The following is an 18346-nucleotide window of genomic DNA, read 5'->3' as shown; positions in this document are numbered from 1 at the left end:
CATCGATCACAAGTTTACGGCAGCCTACGCACCGGACGAAAACCCCACCGAGCGAACCAACCGAGTCGTGAAAACAATGATAGCTCAGCGATGCAAGGACGACCACCGCACCTGGGACCAGGAGATTCCGCAAATAGCATTCGCGATAAACACGGCTAGCCACGAATCTACAACAGCATCGGCAGCAGAAATCAACTTCGGTAGACATCTTACGGCACCGCAGCACGTGCGCACGGAGGGAGCAGTACCAGCAGAGCCACCAACCATACCACCGTCCATCACTAAGTTATGGGACGAGATAAAAGGGCACCTAGCCAAAGCTTCAAAGCGACAGAAAAAACACTACGACTTACGCAGACGGCAATGGAAACCACGCATAGGCGAGCAGGTGATGAAAAGGGACCACCCACTCTCATCCGCGGCAGACAAATTCGCCCAGAAGTTAGCACCAAAATTTTCCGACCCATACTTAGTGATGGAATATGTTTCCACGAACACGGTGAATCTACGCCACCCGGAGCGACCAAAGCGTCACCACGCGCACTCACATTTGCAAGACCTGAAGCCGTACGAATCCTAAACAACCCGTTTACTTATTCATTCCAGAAACCAAACCGCCCGACATGAGTCACAAACACCGGCAACCCACACCACCGGACTCACCAAAACCTATCCGCCCATGGCGCCCACCATTTGAGGCAACATTATGGCCGGCGAATAAGCCAAAAATTCAAAAAATACAAATTTTTCGCGGCCCACCGATCTACGACCACCTAGTGGTCATCCGGGAGGAGGAGTCGGCAACAGAGCCGCAAGAACGCCGCGCCCCCGAAACCGGCGAGACGACAAAAACAACGCAAGACAAATTGCCGGACACCGAGGAATTCTTCAAAGAGCTAAGGCTGAAGCGACCGAAAAGAGGGGGACCGAAAACCTGGACGTTCCACTGGAAGAACCACCGGGTTAAAGTAAAAAAGATGGGCGAGAAACAGGCGAAAGTTTCTCTGATGGGAATTAACCAGATGGTACCAGTCGAATAAGACATCAACACAGGAGGCCAAACAAATCTATTTTTATATACAATTACAAGAATACTTGTTAGATTCAAGACAAAAACAAAAATGAAGTATGAATTATTTTTCAAATTACAAAAAAAAAAAAAAAACAACCACATAACATTAAAAATGGAACAAGAGAAGTACGAAAACGGACACAGTTGAGTACGCCTCCACCCCCGACAAAACAAAAAATAATAATAAATAATAAAAAAAAAAAAAATTTCTATTTAAATCAAATAATATTTTTTTTTTTTTTTGAACTTAAACTTGAAATGTTAATATTAACTCTGTTAAAACTTAAGTGGAATGACTCTGTATATTTTTGGAAAAAAAATATTCTTTTAAATAAAGTGCTTCGCCCACACGCACACCGGCACAATACCTAGGCCATGCCTGGTGATCCATCTCTCCCCACCGCAGCTTTCCGTCAACCGAAGTGGGAGGGGGACTGTAACGTAGCGTTACAATAACGTAACCACCCCCTGTATTTCCTTATTCACTTAAACCTGAACCTCCTTGTACTTATGCTTGTTAGCATAGTCAACAACCACTAATAGCAAACCAATGAAAAAGCACAATAATGGTGCGTTGACTTCTCAACCAGTTTCTATAGCATAGCCAAAAACCACTTGTATAGCATAGTCAACAACCATTGATAGCAAACGGATGAAAAGCACAATAATGGTGCGTTGACTTCTCAACCAGTTTGCGGCACCACCCATATAAACACCGAATTTGCATTTTTGCAATTCAGTCCACGCAGGTGAGCCAGCGGGAGTGGTTGTCTTGTTAAAGACAAAATAACCACTCCGGCTAGCTAGCTGAGTGGAAGGGGCGCTGTAATGGCGCGGATCACCCTCCACCAGGGCTTGACGACGAGAGCGGTGTCTTCGGACTATTTCTCCCTCCGTCGCCCACATTGGTGCTTGAGCGGTCCGCTGCCTCAAAGACCACATACCCCCTTCCCCTCAGCTCGGGTTGCGTGCAGGGGCGCCGTCTGGCGCGGGTCACCCTCCACCAGGGCTGGACGACGAGAGCGGTGTCTTCGGACTATTTTTCCCTCCGTCGCCCACCCTGGTGCTTCTGCGGCCCACTGCCTCAATGACCACATGCCCCCTTCCCCCTCAGCTCGGGTTGCGTGGCAGGGCCGCCGTCATGGCGCGGGTCACCCTCCACCAGGGCTGGACGACGAGAGCGGTGTCTTCGGACTACTTTTCCCTCCGTCGCCCACCCTGGTGTTGAGCGGCCCGCTGTCTCAATGACCCAAAGCACCCCTCCCCCCAGCTCTGGTTTAATAGGCTGGCCGGAGCGGTGGGACCACTCCCACTAGTTAGCTAGGGAGAAGAGGGTGCGGCCGTGGCGTGAGTCAACCCTTGCTACACCAGGACGACGAGAGTGGTGTCTTCGGGCTACTTTTCCCTCCGTCGCCATGGTCTGGTAAGCAATCACCCGCTGCCAGAACGACCGCACGACCCCTCTCCATAGCTCGAGTTTCAGCCGTGAGCCGATGCGTGCGCACAGGGGCTATCGCTGTGCCGTTAAGGTGCACTCCCCCTCCGCGCACGGATCGACCCACGGTGTCTCGGCTGGTACAGCCCCGCCCCCCTTACGCACCTTCTATTAGCGTGCAAGTAGGGAGGCGGGGTGTCCAGCGGTGAAACCAGCACTAACCCGAGTCCTCGCAGTTTCTCCCGCAGGTGACTGACCCCGTCGATTACCGAGCCTGCCGAAGACGTTCGATCAGCCCGATCCTGCCGAAGCCGACCGACCAACACAAGCCCGCTGGTACGCCCCTCCTATCCGCCCGGAACACGCAGCCGCTGTCCAGGAAAACCCCGTCGCCATCCTATCTCCCCTCTCACCCCGGCCCTGGTTCGCGCTCCGTAGCCCACCGCCGTTGCATTCGTCACACCGCTACTACGACGACCGTTGGCCGTCTACCACCCTACCGCCGTTAAGCCGCTGCAACCGTCCCGCCGCTGCTACGACGACTGTTGGCTGCTTGCCATCCTACCGCCGTTAAGCCGCTGCATCCGTCCCGCCGCTGCTACGACGACCGTTGGCCGTTCGCCACCCTACCGCCGTTAAGCCGCTGCATCCGTCCCGCCGCTGCTACGACGACGGTTGGCCACCCGCCATCCTACCGCCGTCAAGCCGCTGCTTCTATCCCGCCGCTGCTTCCGTACCGCCATACCAGTCCGTTCAGCCGCCCTACCGAGCCTCCTCTACTCCAACGACCGTTAGACGCCGCTCCGCCCCCTCGCCATCTTTCGACGGAAAGCTGCTGCCCGCCTAATATCTCCAGCCGTGTGTGCGTGTGTTCGTAACACATAAATATCGTGTATTTATTCAGTAGGGGTTTGTGGGACCTTTACTCAATTCTGGATTGACTGAGCGTTACCCCAGCCTTAGACAAAACCCACCTCATAAAATTAAAATTTAGTTAATATTGAAAGCGTTTATACTCCGCTTAGTTTATAAACTTACTTAAAGTTATTTCCAAAAACATTTAGAGAAATGCCTGTTGGGTAAATGTGTTAGTGGAGAGCGAAAGAAGGTTTGAATGGATGGGTGAAATAGTCCACCGTCTTGAAGGGCTAGGGCTATAGCGCGTGCCAGACGTTCAATAAATTTTGATGATATTTTTGGATCACAACAATTATCACACTTGTAGCACGGGATATTGATGGATCGTGATGCAGAGTCCAAAGGACATCTAGAAATTTCGAAATCCGTTGCCTCCACAAATAAGTGAAATTAAGGAGTTACCTGGGGCCAGATTTTGTATACTATTCTTTGATTTTAGGGTCGTGAGAACTATGATGGAGTATGGAAAATCCTTGTGTAATTACTATGCTTGCCTGAGAGGCCCTATTGTGTTTATAAAACTTAATTATTTTCATACTTTTAACAGGTAATAAAGGCTGCAACTGTTCACTTCTTCAGAATTGCTTCACCTAGAATTGTGTGATTGTGATGATTGCGTCACATAATTAAGATTATTCAAAAGTAACAGTTCGCAGAGGGCGTCGGACCCTCTTTTATCAAAAAAATATAGCCGTTAGATCCTTCTACACCATTCTGCCCTAACTTTCAGAGTTATAATAAAAAGATATATTTATATCTTAAGTCACAGTACTAGACATTAAACATAAACGGCAGATAACAAATGGTCATTATCATGACGCTATATATCATATATATAGTTATCAAAATGATCGTTTTACATAATCATATATATGAAAAAACATATGTGAGATGGTCATTTTCATGACACTATATATATTTTTGTTTATAAACATAAGTAAGATGGTAATTTTCATGACGCTATATATGATATATACAGTTATCAATATGACCATGTTACATAATCAAATATATAAACGCAAAAACATATGTTAGATGGTCATTTCCATGACACTATATATGATATATACAGTTATCAAAGTGACCACGTTACATATTCCGTTTTTATATATATAATTTTTCAAGTCACCAAAATGACCGTGTGTGGATCGTGGGAGTGGTCCAACGAAATCGACGCATACCGTGGCGAATGGTTCTTGGGCCACTTGTGTGAGCATCTTTCCGGCCGAATTTTGCTGTGTTTCCTTGTATTTCTGGCAAGAGTCGCACTGTCGTACGTATCGACTGATGTCCCGAAACATGCCGGGCCAGTAGTACCGGTTGGCAATCCGCGCTACTGTCCGGCGGATGCCCATGTGTCCAGCGCTTGGTATATTGTGATTTTCTTCTAATACTCGTTGTCGCAGTGGTGTGGGTACACAAAGTTTCCAAGGTACCGCTTCCTCATCTTGTGACCGGCATGGAATATGGCGGTACAGTTGTCCATCTTGTATCATGTAGACAGAATATTTCTCGGGGTTAGTGCGCACTTCATTCACGCGCTTGTGCCACCACTTGCATGGTCGCTCTGTTGTCGTTGCCAGTCGTAGGGTCTCCAGTGGCTGTCGTGATAGTGCATCCGCTACCAGGTTCAGCTTTCCTTTCCTGTACTCTATGTCGAAGGTGTGCTGCTGAAGTTCCAAGGGCCATCGTGCTATACGGCCGGAGGGCTTTCGATGGAGTTCAGCCACTTTAGAGACATATGGTCCGTGATTACCCTGAATCGGTACCCTTCCAAATATGGCCTCATCTTGCGTATTCCCCAGACGATCGCGAGGCATTCCTTCTCGGTAGGCGAGTAGTTGGTTTCCGCCTTGTTGAGTTTCCTGCTGGCGTAGGCGATCACGCGTTCCCCGCCTTCCAAATCCTGTGTCATTACGGCGCCTAGCCCGAAATTGCTTGCGTCCGTTTGCAAGGTGAAGGTCTTGGTGAAGTCCGGACAGGCAAGTATCGGTGCTTCCGTTAGTTTTTGCTTTAAGACCTCGAAGGCTTCCTGTTGTTCGGCTCCCCACTTCCAGTGTTTGACCTTTTTCAGCAGGGTTATGAGTGGCTGGCTGATCGTCGCGAAGTCGGGCACGAATCGTCGGTACCAAGATGCTATACCGAGATATTGACGCACCTCTTTCGCGTTCGTTGGGGGTTTCAGGTCTTTGATGGCTGCAACTTTCTCGGGGTCGGTGTGAATTCCCCTGTCGCTTACTACGTGTCCTAGGTATCGAATTTCTTTCTTGAAAAACTCGCATTTCTCCGGGTTTATTCTGAGGTTGGCGCGCTGTAGTCGTAGCATCACTTCTTTCAGGTTGCGAATGTGCTCCTCCAAGGTGGATCCTATGATGATTATGTCATCGAGGTAAGCGAAAGCGTAGGGTTCCATCTCCGGTCCAATAACCTGATCTAGTGCTCTTTGAAACGTTGCAGGTGCGGAGTGTAGGCTGAACGGCATAACGCGCCACTGGAATAACCCGCGTCCCGGTACCGTGAAAGCTGTGTAGGGACGGCTCTGGGGCTCCAGTGGTATTTGCCAGTAGCCATTTTTCAAATCCAAACTGCTGATATACTTCGCCCGTCGTAGCTTGTCCAATATATGTTGTATTCTGGGTAAGGGGTACGCGTCGGGTACGGATCGGGCGTTAAGCTGCCGATAGTCCACGCATAACCTCCACTTCCCGTTTTTCTTCTTGGCTAGTACGATTGGTGCGCTGTGTGGGCTACAGGATGGCTCGATGCATCCTTTCTGAAGTAATTCGTCAATTTCGTTGTTGATGATGGTCTGCATAGCTGGGTTGCGTGGGAAGTAACGTTGCTTGATAGGGCGGTCGTCCGTCAGGATAATCCTGTGCTCGGCTATTGTCGTCACCCCACTCATGCTCTCAAATTTTCGGAGTTCTTCTGCCAGAAAACTGTGCACTCGTTCCGCCTCGTCCTCATCGTAGGCCCCATTGATCCTGTTGATCCTATCATCTATGTTATTGCTGTTCTCACCTGGTGGCGATACCTCCTCCGTGATCTGTGTCGGCTCGGCTGATGGCAATGTATGCTGTGTGACTGGCCTGGATAGCGCGAGGTGACCTCGTCCGCGGGATATGGTGGCTCCCATGCCCCCTAGTGTATCTAGGCCCAGTATTATGTCGTCGATTGCTCCGGGCATGACGTGTAAAACCGTGTGGTGTGACGCTTCTCCGAGGCGTACCTCAGTCCTTATGGCGTCGAAGATTGTGGTGCTAGTCCCGTTTGCCATCGTTATTTTGATGGCCACTCTCACCATTTCTCCGCTCCCAGAATTTACCACACGTTCTGCAAGGCTGCTCGAAACGAAACTTCTCGACGCCCCTGTATCGATGACTGCCTCGGCTGATTCCGCGCCGAGCCTGGCTAAGGCGTAAAGGCGGCCGTGCTCTTGGTACATGGTTACTGCCGATTCGGCGCTGGATTCCTTGGGCTCACTGCGCCTTGTTCTTTGTGAAGCCCTCTGTCGTTTCCCTGACGTCGACGGCAGCATTCGATTGTGCGTATATCACTGCGGCCACACTCCCAGCAAAAAATTTTCCGTGGGTTTCGGCATCTATACGCGTAGTGTCATTGTTCACCACATCTCCTACATAGGTTGTTGGGGTCAAACCTCTGATTGCCTGGAGGCGAGTGGTGCGGTATGTTCGGTGGTTGCGGCGGTGATGGGGTTACATGTTGCGGTGGTGGAACCAAAGTTGTGTCACCTACGACGTGTCGCGTAACTTCGCGGCGATGTCCCTCTGATGGTCGTCGATAGCCCTCATGTATGCTCTCGAATTCCTCAGCAAGGGTTAAGAGTTCCGCGAGGTTGGTGAAATCCCTCCGACGGATATAAAGTAGGTAATCGGGGTGGCTGTTACGGAAGATTCGTTCCAGCCGCTGTTCGCTGGTGTACCCTGCGCGTCTCATCAAGCTCTGTATAGCTAGCACGTAATCCTTGTACTTTTCCTTGTTATGCTGCCTTCGTTGGCGTATGTCGTCCTCGAGACGCTCGAAATACCTGACTGGCAGGAAGAAACATAAAAAATCCTGTTTAAAGCTTGTCCACCTTTCCCAGTGCGCATTGTTATTCCGATACCATTGTAGCGCGGTGCCCCCTAGTAGCTCTGGCATGGTTTTTGGTAGGAGATCCACGTTTAGCGCGTACACTTCGGCTAACTCCTCTAGCCGCTCGATGAACGCTAACGGATCCTGTCCACCGTCGTACTTTACTGACCACTTCCGCACTTGGTCGATGATGGGTGCGCACACAACGGTCGGTGCTTGAGTTACCTGAGACGTATAATTTATGGCTGATGCCCTTGTCCCTGATGGTAAGTACGGTTGCGCGCATTGCATATTCCGTGGAGGAAATTCCAGTGGGTTCTGCTGTGGTTGACCCCCGGTCGTGGTTCCTTCTGCGGCCGGAGGGATTGGTGTCTGGGAGGTGCCGTTGGCTGGTACTGCTATTCCTGATGCTAAGTTCTTTTGTGGGGGTGCTGTGTTCCTGGGAGGAAACGCGAACTGGTCTCGCTCTGCTGGTCTATCTGCGTTGTTCATGGTTTCCCCTCCGTTTGACGGAATCGGTGTCTTAACCTCATTTAAGTCACTCGTGTCTGTTCCGTTATAAGCGGCTTCTATGGATAAAAATTTTTCCTGTATTTCCGCGTCAACATTTGCTTTCGAAGCCAGAGCTGCTATGCGCTTTCGGATATCCCGGGTGGTGCCTGTGTACTCAATACCCAATTCCTGTGCGAGGGATATCAGCTGCTCCTTTGAAATGTTGTCTAACCACGTGGTATCAATCTGGTCGGCCATTTTACGGTTAGGTTTCTAGTCAGGAATGTTCCTTCTGACGTTGTACGATTTGCAGGGTCCCTGCTCGGGCGCCAATTGTAACGAAGCTTTTTCGTGCCCCGTTGCTTCTTTGATATTTGCTGGGGTATACTCGCCGTGCCCAGGGTTCGTTTACAATAAATTTGTATTAAAGGGGCACCTTGGAAATCGATTTAATATAAAAAAAACTTCACTCTCTTTATTGGTTCTAAATTCTATAATATAAAATAAAACGTGTTTGTATACTTCATTTTCAATTTCACTTGGATTATCTTGCGGTATCCTTGATTGCGGTGGCGGGCCTTAGCGGTCCGGCCGTATTCTGTTAGCTGGGTCCCGTTAGCATGTGGCGTCGGTGCCTTGACGCGCCTTATGACGGCGTCTCTCTCTGCTGCGGTGCTCTGTCGCGCCTTCTGTCGCCGTGTTCCGTTAGACGAATCCCGTTAGTATGTGGCGTCGGTGCCTTGACGCGCCTTACGTCGGCGTTTACTTGTATTACTCTGCTGCGCCTTGCGTCAGCGTCTATTTGTATTGCTGGTTGCTGGGTGATTCTCTGCCACGCCTTGCGTCGGCGTCTACTCGTATTTGCTCTATGGCATGAAGAAAACGCTTCCTCATCAGCACCTCAAACCAACGCTGAGCCCAATCCTGAGGGAATAACTGGAAGTGAAAACTTAGACACAATACATAGTAGTGAAACATACGATAGTGATACAGATGACAATTAATCAGAGGAGGAAGATACAGACTTGAGACAAGACTTGTCCGACTGGGCCGTCGACTTCAATATATCGAGTGCTGCGACTGACGCTTTATTGAAAATTTTGGGGAAACGCATTTCAGGACTTCCTTTATGCTCTAGGACCCTCAAGAATACGCCAAAAGAATCAAAAAGAGTACAAATGGGTTCGGGTGAATATATTCACTATGGAGTTAAAAAATCGTTAATGGATTTCTTGCACAAGAATGACTTTCGTGATATTCGCTTGGATTTAAACGTTAACATTGACGGACTTCCTTTGGCCAAGAGTTCTAGTTTACAAATATGGCCAATTTTAGTTAATATAAACGGGTCAGATGATGTTAGGGTTATTGGAGCTTATTGCGGTGACAGCAAATCAGCGAGTGCGAACAACTTTCTAAGTAATTTTATTGATGAATTACATTGTTTAATGGAAAATGGATTACTCTTTAACGAAAAGCTTTACACTGTGACTTGCCGAGCCTTTATATGTGACGCACCCGCAAGAGCATATATTCTTGGTATCAAAAGTCATTCGGGGTATTCCTGTTGCCCTAAATGTACTCAAAAAGGGGAGTCAAAAAATCATAAAATGGTGTTTATTAAAGAAAAATGTTCCCTTCGAACTGATTCAGACTTCCGAGCGCGCTTAGATCAGGGATGCACCTTAACGATAAGCTAATCGTTTATCAAAAAATGTCCACCGTTTCCGTTGAAACACTTCGAAATATTATCGATAAAGAAATTATCAAGATAAATTGTATCTCGTTTTTAACCGAAACGAAAAGCTTTCGTTAACGTTAAAAACGTTAACAAAAACGTGATACTTTATGTTTGAATTGTGCTGGCAATGCTATAGCCATGGTGAAGCCGTAAGGTGGTAACAGCGAGTGGACATACACACAAACTCCATGTAATTTGTTTGTGTAATTCGTTAGTGGTAATGTCAAAAATACTCTGACAAATGTTCGTACTGTCAAAATTCATGACAAAAGTTGCAATCAGGTTGGCTAATGCTTTCACCTTTAATGACTCCGCCATCAATCAGCTTTGCCAGCATAGTTTGAAATGAATAATCAACATAAACGATTTGATCTCGTTTTGATATGGCAGAAAACGAAACAAAATCATTTCGTTAACGTTCTTAACGTTAATAAACGAAACGAAATGACTTTGTTTCGTTTATTAACGTTAATTATCGTAACGAAATGATATCGGTTCGTTGGTTAAGCATGCCTGGTTTAGATAAAGGGCATCATGTTATTTCAGAGCCAACCGTGATTGAAAAACTTCCAATAGATATTGTGAAAAGATTTGGTTTGGACTATATGCACATAGTCTGTCTTGGAGTTACTAAAACTTTATTGATGGCTTGGTTAAGGAAACGTAATAGACGCTATTCCCTATCAAATCAACAAATACAGTTAATAAGCTCAAGACTGCAGTGCTTATATAGCCAAGTGCCAAACGAATTTTCTAGACGTCCACGATCCCTGAAAGAACTTGAACGATTCAAAGCCACTGAACTGAGGACATTCTTACTTTACACAGGAATTTTTTTTTATTGAAAGATATTTTGGACCCAGTTAGATAAAGCCATTTTCTCCTTTTTGCTCTAAGCATTAGAATACTATTAAATAAAGATCACTGTATTAAATACAATGAATGTGCTAGCCATATGTTGGATAAATTTATAGAACTTCTACCCGAGTACTATGATAGTGATTTTCAAACCTTCAATTTCCATTGCTTAACCCATTTGACAAGTGATACTTTGCATTTTGGACCTCTGGAAAATTTTAGTGCCTTTAAGTTCGAAACTGATTTATCAAAATTGAAACGAAATATTCGGAAGCATAACAGTGTCGCTGCACAGGTATATAATCGTATAGTGGAAGAAAGCATGTGTTCAAAAAATAAAACAAGGCCAGTAATAGAGCTGAAAAAGGAGAGTTTTATAAATGGCTCACTCTCATATGTAAAATCTTCATCATTTTACTTTTCGCGTAAGGAACCTGACAATTTTTACATTGTTTCTGAGAAGTTTTATAAAACAGAGGCTATTAACCAAAACGCCATCCTTTTAGGGAAAGAAGTATTAAATTTAGACGATTTTTTTGAGGCATCTATACGATCTAGAAGTCTAAATATAAAATCAACCAGTAATTTGCAGTCTTCAAACGCTATATTTCAACATAACTTAAACGAAGTTTCAGGAAAAGTAATAAAGTTTAGTTTTTATGACAGCGACCTCCATTTTTTTGCATCTTTCCTTCATTAATTTACACATATGTATAAACGCTTAGCTTCAAATTCTTTAAATTAAAACTTACTGATTCAACAGAAGGTATATTTTTCAAACAGACAGACGAAGACAGAATGAATTTCAACAGATTTTTTGAAAGCGCCACAGATGACAGCCCCATAACAAAAAATGGTAAACATTTTTAAATCAATAAAGTATTCGAAGTAATAAACAATTTTGATATTTTTTTGTATAACCAGATCTTGAAGAGTTCGGAAAAAAATATTGGACCATATAAAAGCATCGGAGCAAAAAATACTCAAAGGTAAAACAGGACCTACAGTTGTTTAATATATCAGTAACTAATAAGTCTTTATTTTACAGAAATGCATCATAATGAAAAATCTGTGAAGAGGACTATGACGCGCATCTTACAAGAGACGAAGCAGAGAACAAACCATAGCCAAAAGCGTCGGAGCGATCTTTTGTTGAAAACTCCTTTCGATGATTTGGAAAAGTTTCAAAACTTTGAAAAGGAAGTACAGGACCATGGCAGCAAATATGAAAACCTGGTAATATATTAATACCTAATGGCGTACATATATGAATAATTTATTTTCAATAGTGCTTTGTAAAAATAAGCGTAATATTTGCATATTATCTAACTATGTTTTTATCTACATTATAAGTTTTCCAAAAATGTATATTTTCAGAAAGACGAATTATCCACCGTAATGGCTCACACTGCCGAAAGGTTCGTTAGAAATGCATGGTGGAAAATATTGACAGACGGTGTTGCTCAGCAGCTATGTATGTTGGAAAGGGACAAACGAAAAAAAGGCTGTAAGAACACTCAGTGTGACGTCCGCCTTAAAAAGTATAATACTACCAATTGTGAAATACCTTTAGCACTAATTATTTGTTTTTGTATTTAGGTACATTTTCGTCCAAGTTCCCGCACTCGACAGATTCAGATTTCGAGCGAACTTCGATAGCATTCTTTCAACACGCCAAGGGACGCTTCACCAAGAAAAAGTGTTATAAAGAAAATAAAAAAGCAAACACACAGGAATAGGACCATTAAAGTCGGAAACCATTAAAGTTTCAGTTTTAAGTAGGATTTTGAATTATTTTTAATTTATTTTCAATTATGAAATGTGCAAATGTACCTTTAATCACTGTTTTGTATCTGTGCAACGAATATATTTAAGTTTTAAGTACGGTTTTAATTTATTATAATAGAAAAAGCCTTTGAAATATGTTCAAAAAGTACCTTTTTATCTCAAAAGACTGAATTTACCTGTTTTACATGTGTGCAACGAATACATTTAAATTTTAAGTACCGTTTTAATTCATTATAATATATAGAAAAAACCTTTGAAATATGTTCATTCTTAACACATAAGCTTGTAACCAAATTAAGTATTTGATAAAATAAAACAATGAAAATTTCGCTGATTTTAAATAACTGAAACTAATTGCGCTTCACTTCAAAATTCTCATTAGAAACCCATTAGGAATTGACGTTAGAATTCGATTAAGTTAGTTTTCTCGATATCGAGAACGAAGTCCCCCTTTTGTCGAGAATGCTATAATTCGCGACAGTTTCGCAAATCGTCCTCTAACCTTCTACCTTAGAGAAATACACTAGAATTCGATTCGTCTTCTAATCGTTTTCTAACCTAAATGTTTGTTTGGTAGTCCTCAAATTTTTTTATCATCTTTTTATTTTCAATTTTTTAGTACTGCCTACAAAAAGGTAATTGCAACTTTGATTAGTAATTTAAGTAATTCCTAAGTAAAAATTCCCAAATTAAAATAAATTTTCCTAATATCTGGATCCATACGCCACCTAGCGGAATTTTTTTGATCAAATATTGCATTGTCACCGGGTTCTGACTTACGGCTCAAGTTTCATATCTCCATCTCACCGGGAAGTTACTCAAAAATCGATTGCAAGATTGCCTACGTTTTTTCAGGGATTTTCGTTTATCTCGATTCGTCTGCCACCTGGCGGCATTTTGTTTTCCACGAATTGTAGTGCCATCGACTCGCAAACTATGTGCCAAGTTTCAAGTCTCTAGATCACCGAGAAGTTAGTTAAAATTTGATCGCAAAATTTCTATTTTAAAATTTATTTTCTGTATATCTCGATGCGTGCGCCACCTAGCGGATTTTTTTTCACTTGCATTGTAATGTCTCTCAGATCTGAACTACGTTCTAAGTATCAAGTGTCTAGCTCAACGGGAAGTTACCAAAAAAGACTTTTCCGTGGGTCAAAAATTCGTATGGAAATGAGGGGACAAACATGAAAGCGACTTAATATAAAGGTAAAATAAATAAGTAAAAAACAAAAAGGGGACACTCTAGTTTATCACCACTTACCTGATAAGGAAAAGCATAACGCAAAGCAATCGCAGCAAATAACATTTCAATGCAAATGAAAAAATTCTGGTAACCCGCTGAAACAGTACCAGCCGAGGTGACAGTGCCAGCATCGTCAACAATCGGCGAAATGATCTTTGCCTTTTCTAAAATGGCCAACATAACACCTGTTGAGGGGAGTAAACAAATAAAATAGTGGTTCAGTTAGCATTTTGAACATATTAATTGAGTTTGTTTTTATTCAACTCACCTTGCCAAAAGGACAAGAAGATAACCGATTTTATTGTACAAAATTTCAAAACAGGTTCAAATGGAGTTAATAAATCACGTGTGGCGAAATAGAATAAATATAAGCCGTAGAGGGCAAGAGTTACGGATATATTGTAGATAACGGTAATGTAGATGTAACCACCATTGGCGCTATTAAATAAAAAAAAAATTTTAATTAATAGCATAGTACTATGGGCCAACAAATGTGCTTTTGTGCAAAGTTTATAAATATTGAAAACGGAAAAAATTTTAAGCGACTAATTTTCAAAAGCAGTTACAAAAAAAATATTAAAGTTAATACTTGGCCCGATTCATCTCCGAGGAGATTTGGGCCGAGGGTCTCTTCCAATTTACGTCGTGGTCCTCTTAATCTCTTCAAATGGGCAAATGGCAGTTGCAAGGCAGATGAATTTTCACTGAGAAGCTTTTCATGGTAGAAATACAGTCGGAGTGTTTGCTAAATCAGTGCCTAGGGGGCGAAGCCGCTTGCAAAAACATTTTTCTAATTGAAAAAACTTTTTTCTTGATTCTTATGTTGCTTTGCATTTTAAGGACTTGAACCAACGACCTTCGGTTTGGTAGGCGCATCACCCTACCACTACACCACTATGACCGCTATCACAAGCAGTTTAACAAAAACGGCGCCAAACGTGGGGCAACGAAATCATGATTTTGAAATTAAAAATATCATGATTTACAGGGCGAGCTAGTCGCATCACGTCCACAACATACCACCCCCAGCCGGGCTGTAATCCTTTTTCGTTACTCCGCAGTCATAAAAAGGCAGTTGAACAACAGTGGCGCCCTACGTAGGGCCCAAACCGACTATCTCCAAAGCTATCTAGTAGATATACCGATATATTTATTTATAATTATGTAATATACTAGCCTTTACCCGCGGCCCCGTCCGCAAGGAGAAAATAAAATATGTGGGCTATTCACGTTAGCCTGCTTATAAAGTTATCTGTTTAAAATTTTTTTTCTGTCTAATGCATTTTATTTTTGTAATTGAGTAAAAAAAAGAACTTTATGAGCTGATAACCTGATAGGATCCCAAAATGATAACGAAATTATCCAGAAAAAGCCACGAAATGACCCCGACGCTATCGCGGACGGATCCCGAAAACCATCCAGAAACGCCCCGGAAGTGTTTCCAAAAGTTCCCGAAGTAGTCCCAAAAAAACCCGAAATGACAACGACACGATTCTAGACTTATCCAGATAACCACACAGAAATGATGCCTGAAGGGTACCAAATTGATCCCGAAATAGTCCCGAAAAAGTTCCGAAATTACCCTGACGGGCTCCCGGACGGATCTCAGAAACCATCCAGAAAATATCCAGGAAGGGTCCCTAAATTATCCCGACTAACTCCAGAAAAAGTTCCGAAATGGCTCCGAGGGGATCCACGATGGATCGCGAAAACCATACAGAAATGATTCCGGAAGGATTCCAAAATGATCCCGAAATAGTCCGGAATTGACCCAGATGGGATCCCGCACAGATCCAGAAATGATCCCGGAAGGGTGCAAAAACTATCCCGGAAAAGTAACAAAAAATCCCGAAATGGCTCCTACGGCATCCCGGACGGATCCAGAAATGATCTCGGAAGGGTCCCCAAATGATCCCAAAATGGTCCCGAAATGACCCTGATGGATCCGGCAAACCATCAAGAAATTATGCCGGAAGGGTCCCCAAATGATCCCGAAATAAAACAGAAAAAGTCACGAAACGACCCCTAGAGGATCCCCAAATGATCCCGTATTAGCCCCAAAAAAGTCCCAAAATGACCCTGACGGGATCCCGAAAGGATTCCGAAAACAATACAGAAATGATGCCGGAAAGGTCCTCAAATGATCCCCTAATAGTCCCGAAATGACCGTGACGGGATCCCGACAACTATCCAGAAATGATGCCGAAAGGGTCCGCAAATGATCCCGTATTAGTCGAAAAAAAGTCCCGAAAGGACCACGACGGGATCCCGGACGAATCCCAAAAACCATCCAGAAATTATGCCGGTAGGTATCCCAAATGATCCCGAAATAGTCCCGAAATGACCTCGTCGGCATCCCGGACGGATCCCGAAAATTATCCAGAAATGATGCCGGAAAGGTTCCCAAATGATCCCCTAATAGTCCCGAAATTACCCTAATGGGATCCCGGACGGATCCCGAAAACCATCCAGAAATGATGCCGAAAGGGTTCCCAAATGATCCCGTATTAGCCGCGAAAAAGTCCCGAAATGACCCCGACGGGATCCCGGACGGATCCCGAAAACCATCCAGAAATTATGCCGAAAGGGTTCCCAAATGATCCCGTATTAGTCGCGAAAAAGTCCCGAAATGACGCCGACGGGATCCCGGACGGATCCCGAAAACCATCCAGAAATGATGCCGGATGAGCCCCAAAATGATCCCGAAAAAGTCCCCAAATGACCCCGACGATATCCCGGACGGATCCCGAAAACCATCCAGAAATGATGCCGGAAGAGCCCTCAAATGATCCCGAAAAAGTCCCCATATGACCCCGACGAGATCCCGCACGGATCCCGAAAACCATCCAGAAATGATGCCGGAAGGGTCCCCAAATGATCGCGAAATAGTCCCGAAATGATTCCGGAATAGTCCCGAAAATGTTCCAAAATAACCCCGACGGGATCCCGGACGGATCCCGTAAACTATACAGAAATGATCCCGGAAGGGTCCCAAATTGATCCCGAAAAATTCCCGAAATTACCCCGGCGTAATCCCGGACCGATCCCTAAAACCATCCAGAAATGATCCCGGAAGGGTCTCGATATGACCCTTACGGGATTACAAATAAGGTGAAGCTAATTATAAAACCATGTTAATAAGGCAGCAGGCGCATTGGAGCGAATAAAAAGTTAGATAGAAACATACAGGTAAAGCTTATAAAAGCGTGCTAATAAAAACAATTGACGGAGGGCGGATGGCGGGAGTAGAGGAGAGGACCACTGATCGTTCCTCCAAAATTGTCTAGATCTCGTTCTGTATGTACCAGATACCAAAAACTATTGATTTAGGAGAAAATTTAGATTGAGTTATAACAATTTATGGATTTTACACCAGAGGGGGAGATAAAGGGGGGCGGGCGGAGGGTGTCACTGCTTACTTTGTAAGCCCTCGACTTATTTGACCCCTTGAGTCTGTGATATTGGTGAAGGCCAGTCTACGTAAAGTTATAATGTGTAAAAATTATGAAAAATAATTTCTCGAAGGGTCGTGGGACCCCCACCCCTCTTTCCATGTTCGAAAAAAATTACGCTAGTAGACTACTGTCTGTGTCCCAAATTTCATCAAAATCCGTGTAGCCATTCTGGCGTGATTCAGTCGCAAAGACGAAAAAATATAATAATTAAATTATAACTGTTCCTAGGGGGCGGGGACCACGCCCCTTTTGAAAAATATATAGCTAGTAGATCCTTCTAGACTATTGGCTATATGTGTGCAAAATTTTATCCAAATCGGTCCAGCCGTTCTTGCGTTATTGAGTCACAAAGACAAACGTCTGGACAAACATCCAAACATCTAAACATCCAAACATCCAAACATCCAAACATCTTAACATCCAAACTTTGCCATTTATAATATATATTAGATTACGTGATAATAAATAGGCTGATTTCACGATAATTGGCCAGGTTTGCAGAATTGCCTTTCTTGTGGAATGGGCAGGCTTGAATTCCAATCTGGAGGCATGTTTTCCTCCAATGATATTTTGCAAAAGAGTTGATGCATACTCTACCAATTCTTCAACACCGTATTGAACAGCTCAGTCCGTAATCCGTCGTTTTTTTTGTTATTTATTATATTATATTTATTGATCGCGGGTTCGAATCGAGCTCAAGGCCTAACAATAATTTTTTATCATTATTATTGTTATGATAAATTTTTTCTTAATTGAAAAAATTTTTAAATTAGAATAGAAGAAAGAAAAAATTTAGACAACTGCCAAAGCTCGTTGTATAGATCCATTTCGGGAACTGCTAAATTCCTTCATCGGCAACGTTTAGGCGCCGCTGCTATAACCATTCAGCCATCACAGCGGTTTTTTGTTTGTCTTCATTAATCCTACTTCTATTCTGGTTCGTGCCAATTGATATTCACAACACTGCGACATCTGTTGCAGAATGGCTGTGAAAATTGGACTTGTTTGTTGGCAATGCTGCCATAGTGTCATATTTTATTGACACTTTCCCCGTGCTCTGGGATGTATTAACAATTTTTGTTGTTATATCGGCCTACTGATTTTAAGATCGCGGGTTCGAATCGAGCTCAAGGCCTAACAATAATTTTTTATCATTATTATTGTTATGATAAATTTTTTCTTAATTGAAAAAACTTTTAAATTAGAATAGAAGAAAGAAAAAATTTAGACAACTGCCAAAGCTCGTTGT

At 43.7% G+C, this 18346-nt stretch overlaps 1 protein-coding gene and 1 long non-coding RNA gene across 4 annotated transcripts in view; one reads left to right on the top strand and one right to left on the bottom strand.

Moving 5' to 3' along the window:
• Positions 1-18346, bottom strand: part of Tmep (Transmembrane endosomal protein) — a 128877-nt gene that overhangs the window by 49064 nt on the left and 61467 nt on the right. For all 3 annotated transcript variants that reach the window (XM_067790948.1, XM_067790949.1, XM_067790950.1), the window contains 2 exons: positions 13911-14080; positions 13661-13827 (listed from right to left, as the gene is read on the bottom strand). In XM_067790948.1, the coding sequence (XP_067647049.1) occupies positions 13661-13827; positions 13911-14080 (337 nt within the window). The remainder of the gene's footprint in view (positions 1-13660; positions 13828-13910; positions 14081-18346) is intronic.
• On the top strand, positions 11395-12093 carry LOC137253643 (uncharacterized). Its single transcript, XR_010953852.1, has 4 exons — positions 11395-11467; positions 11536-11600; positions 11660-11847; positions 11989-12093. It is a non-coding gene; the product is annotated as an uncharacterized lncRNA (long non-coding RNA).

The sequence above is a fragment of the Eurosta solidaginis genome, chromosome 5, assembly GCF_040869045.1.
Source record: "Eurosta solidaginis isolate ZX-2024a chromosome 5, ASM4086904v1, whole genome shotgun sequence".
NCBI classification, from domain to species: Eukaryota; Metazoa; Arthropoda; class Insecta; order Diptera; family Tephritidae; genus Eurosta; species Eurosta solidaginis.
This window is presented reverse-complemented; position numbering and strand designations above follow the sequence as displayed.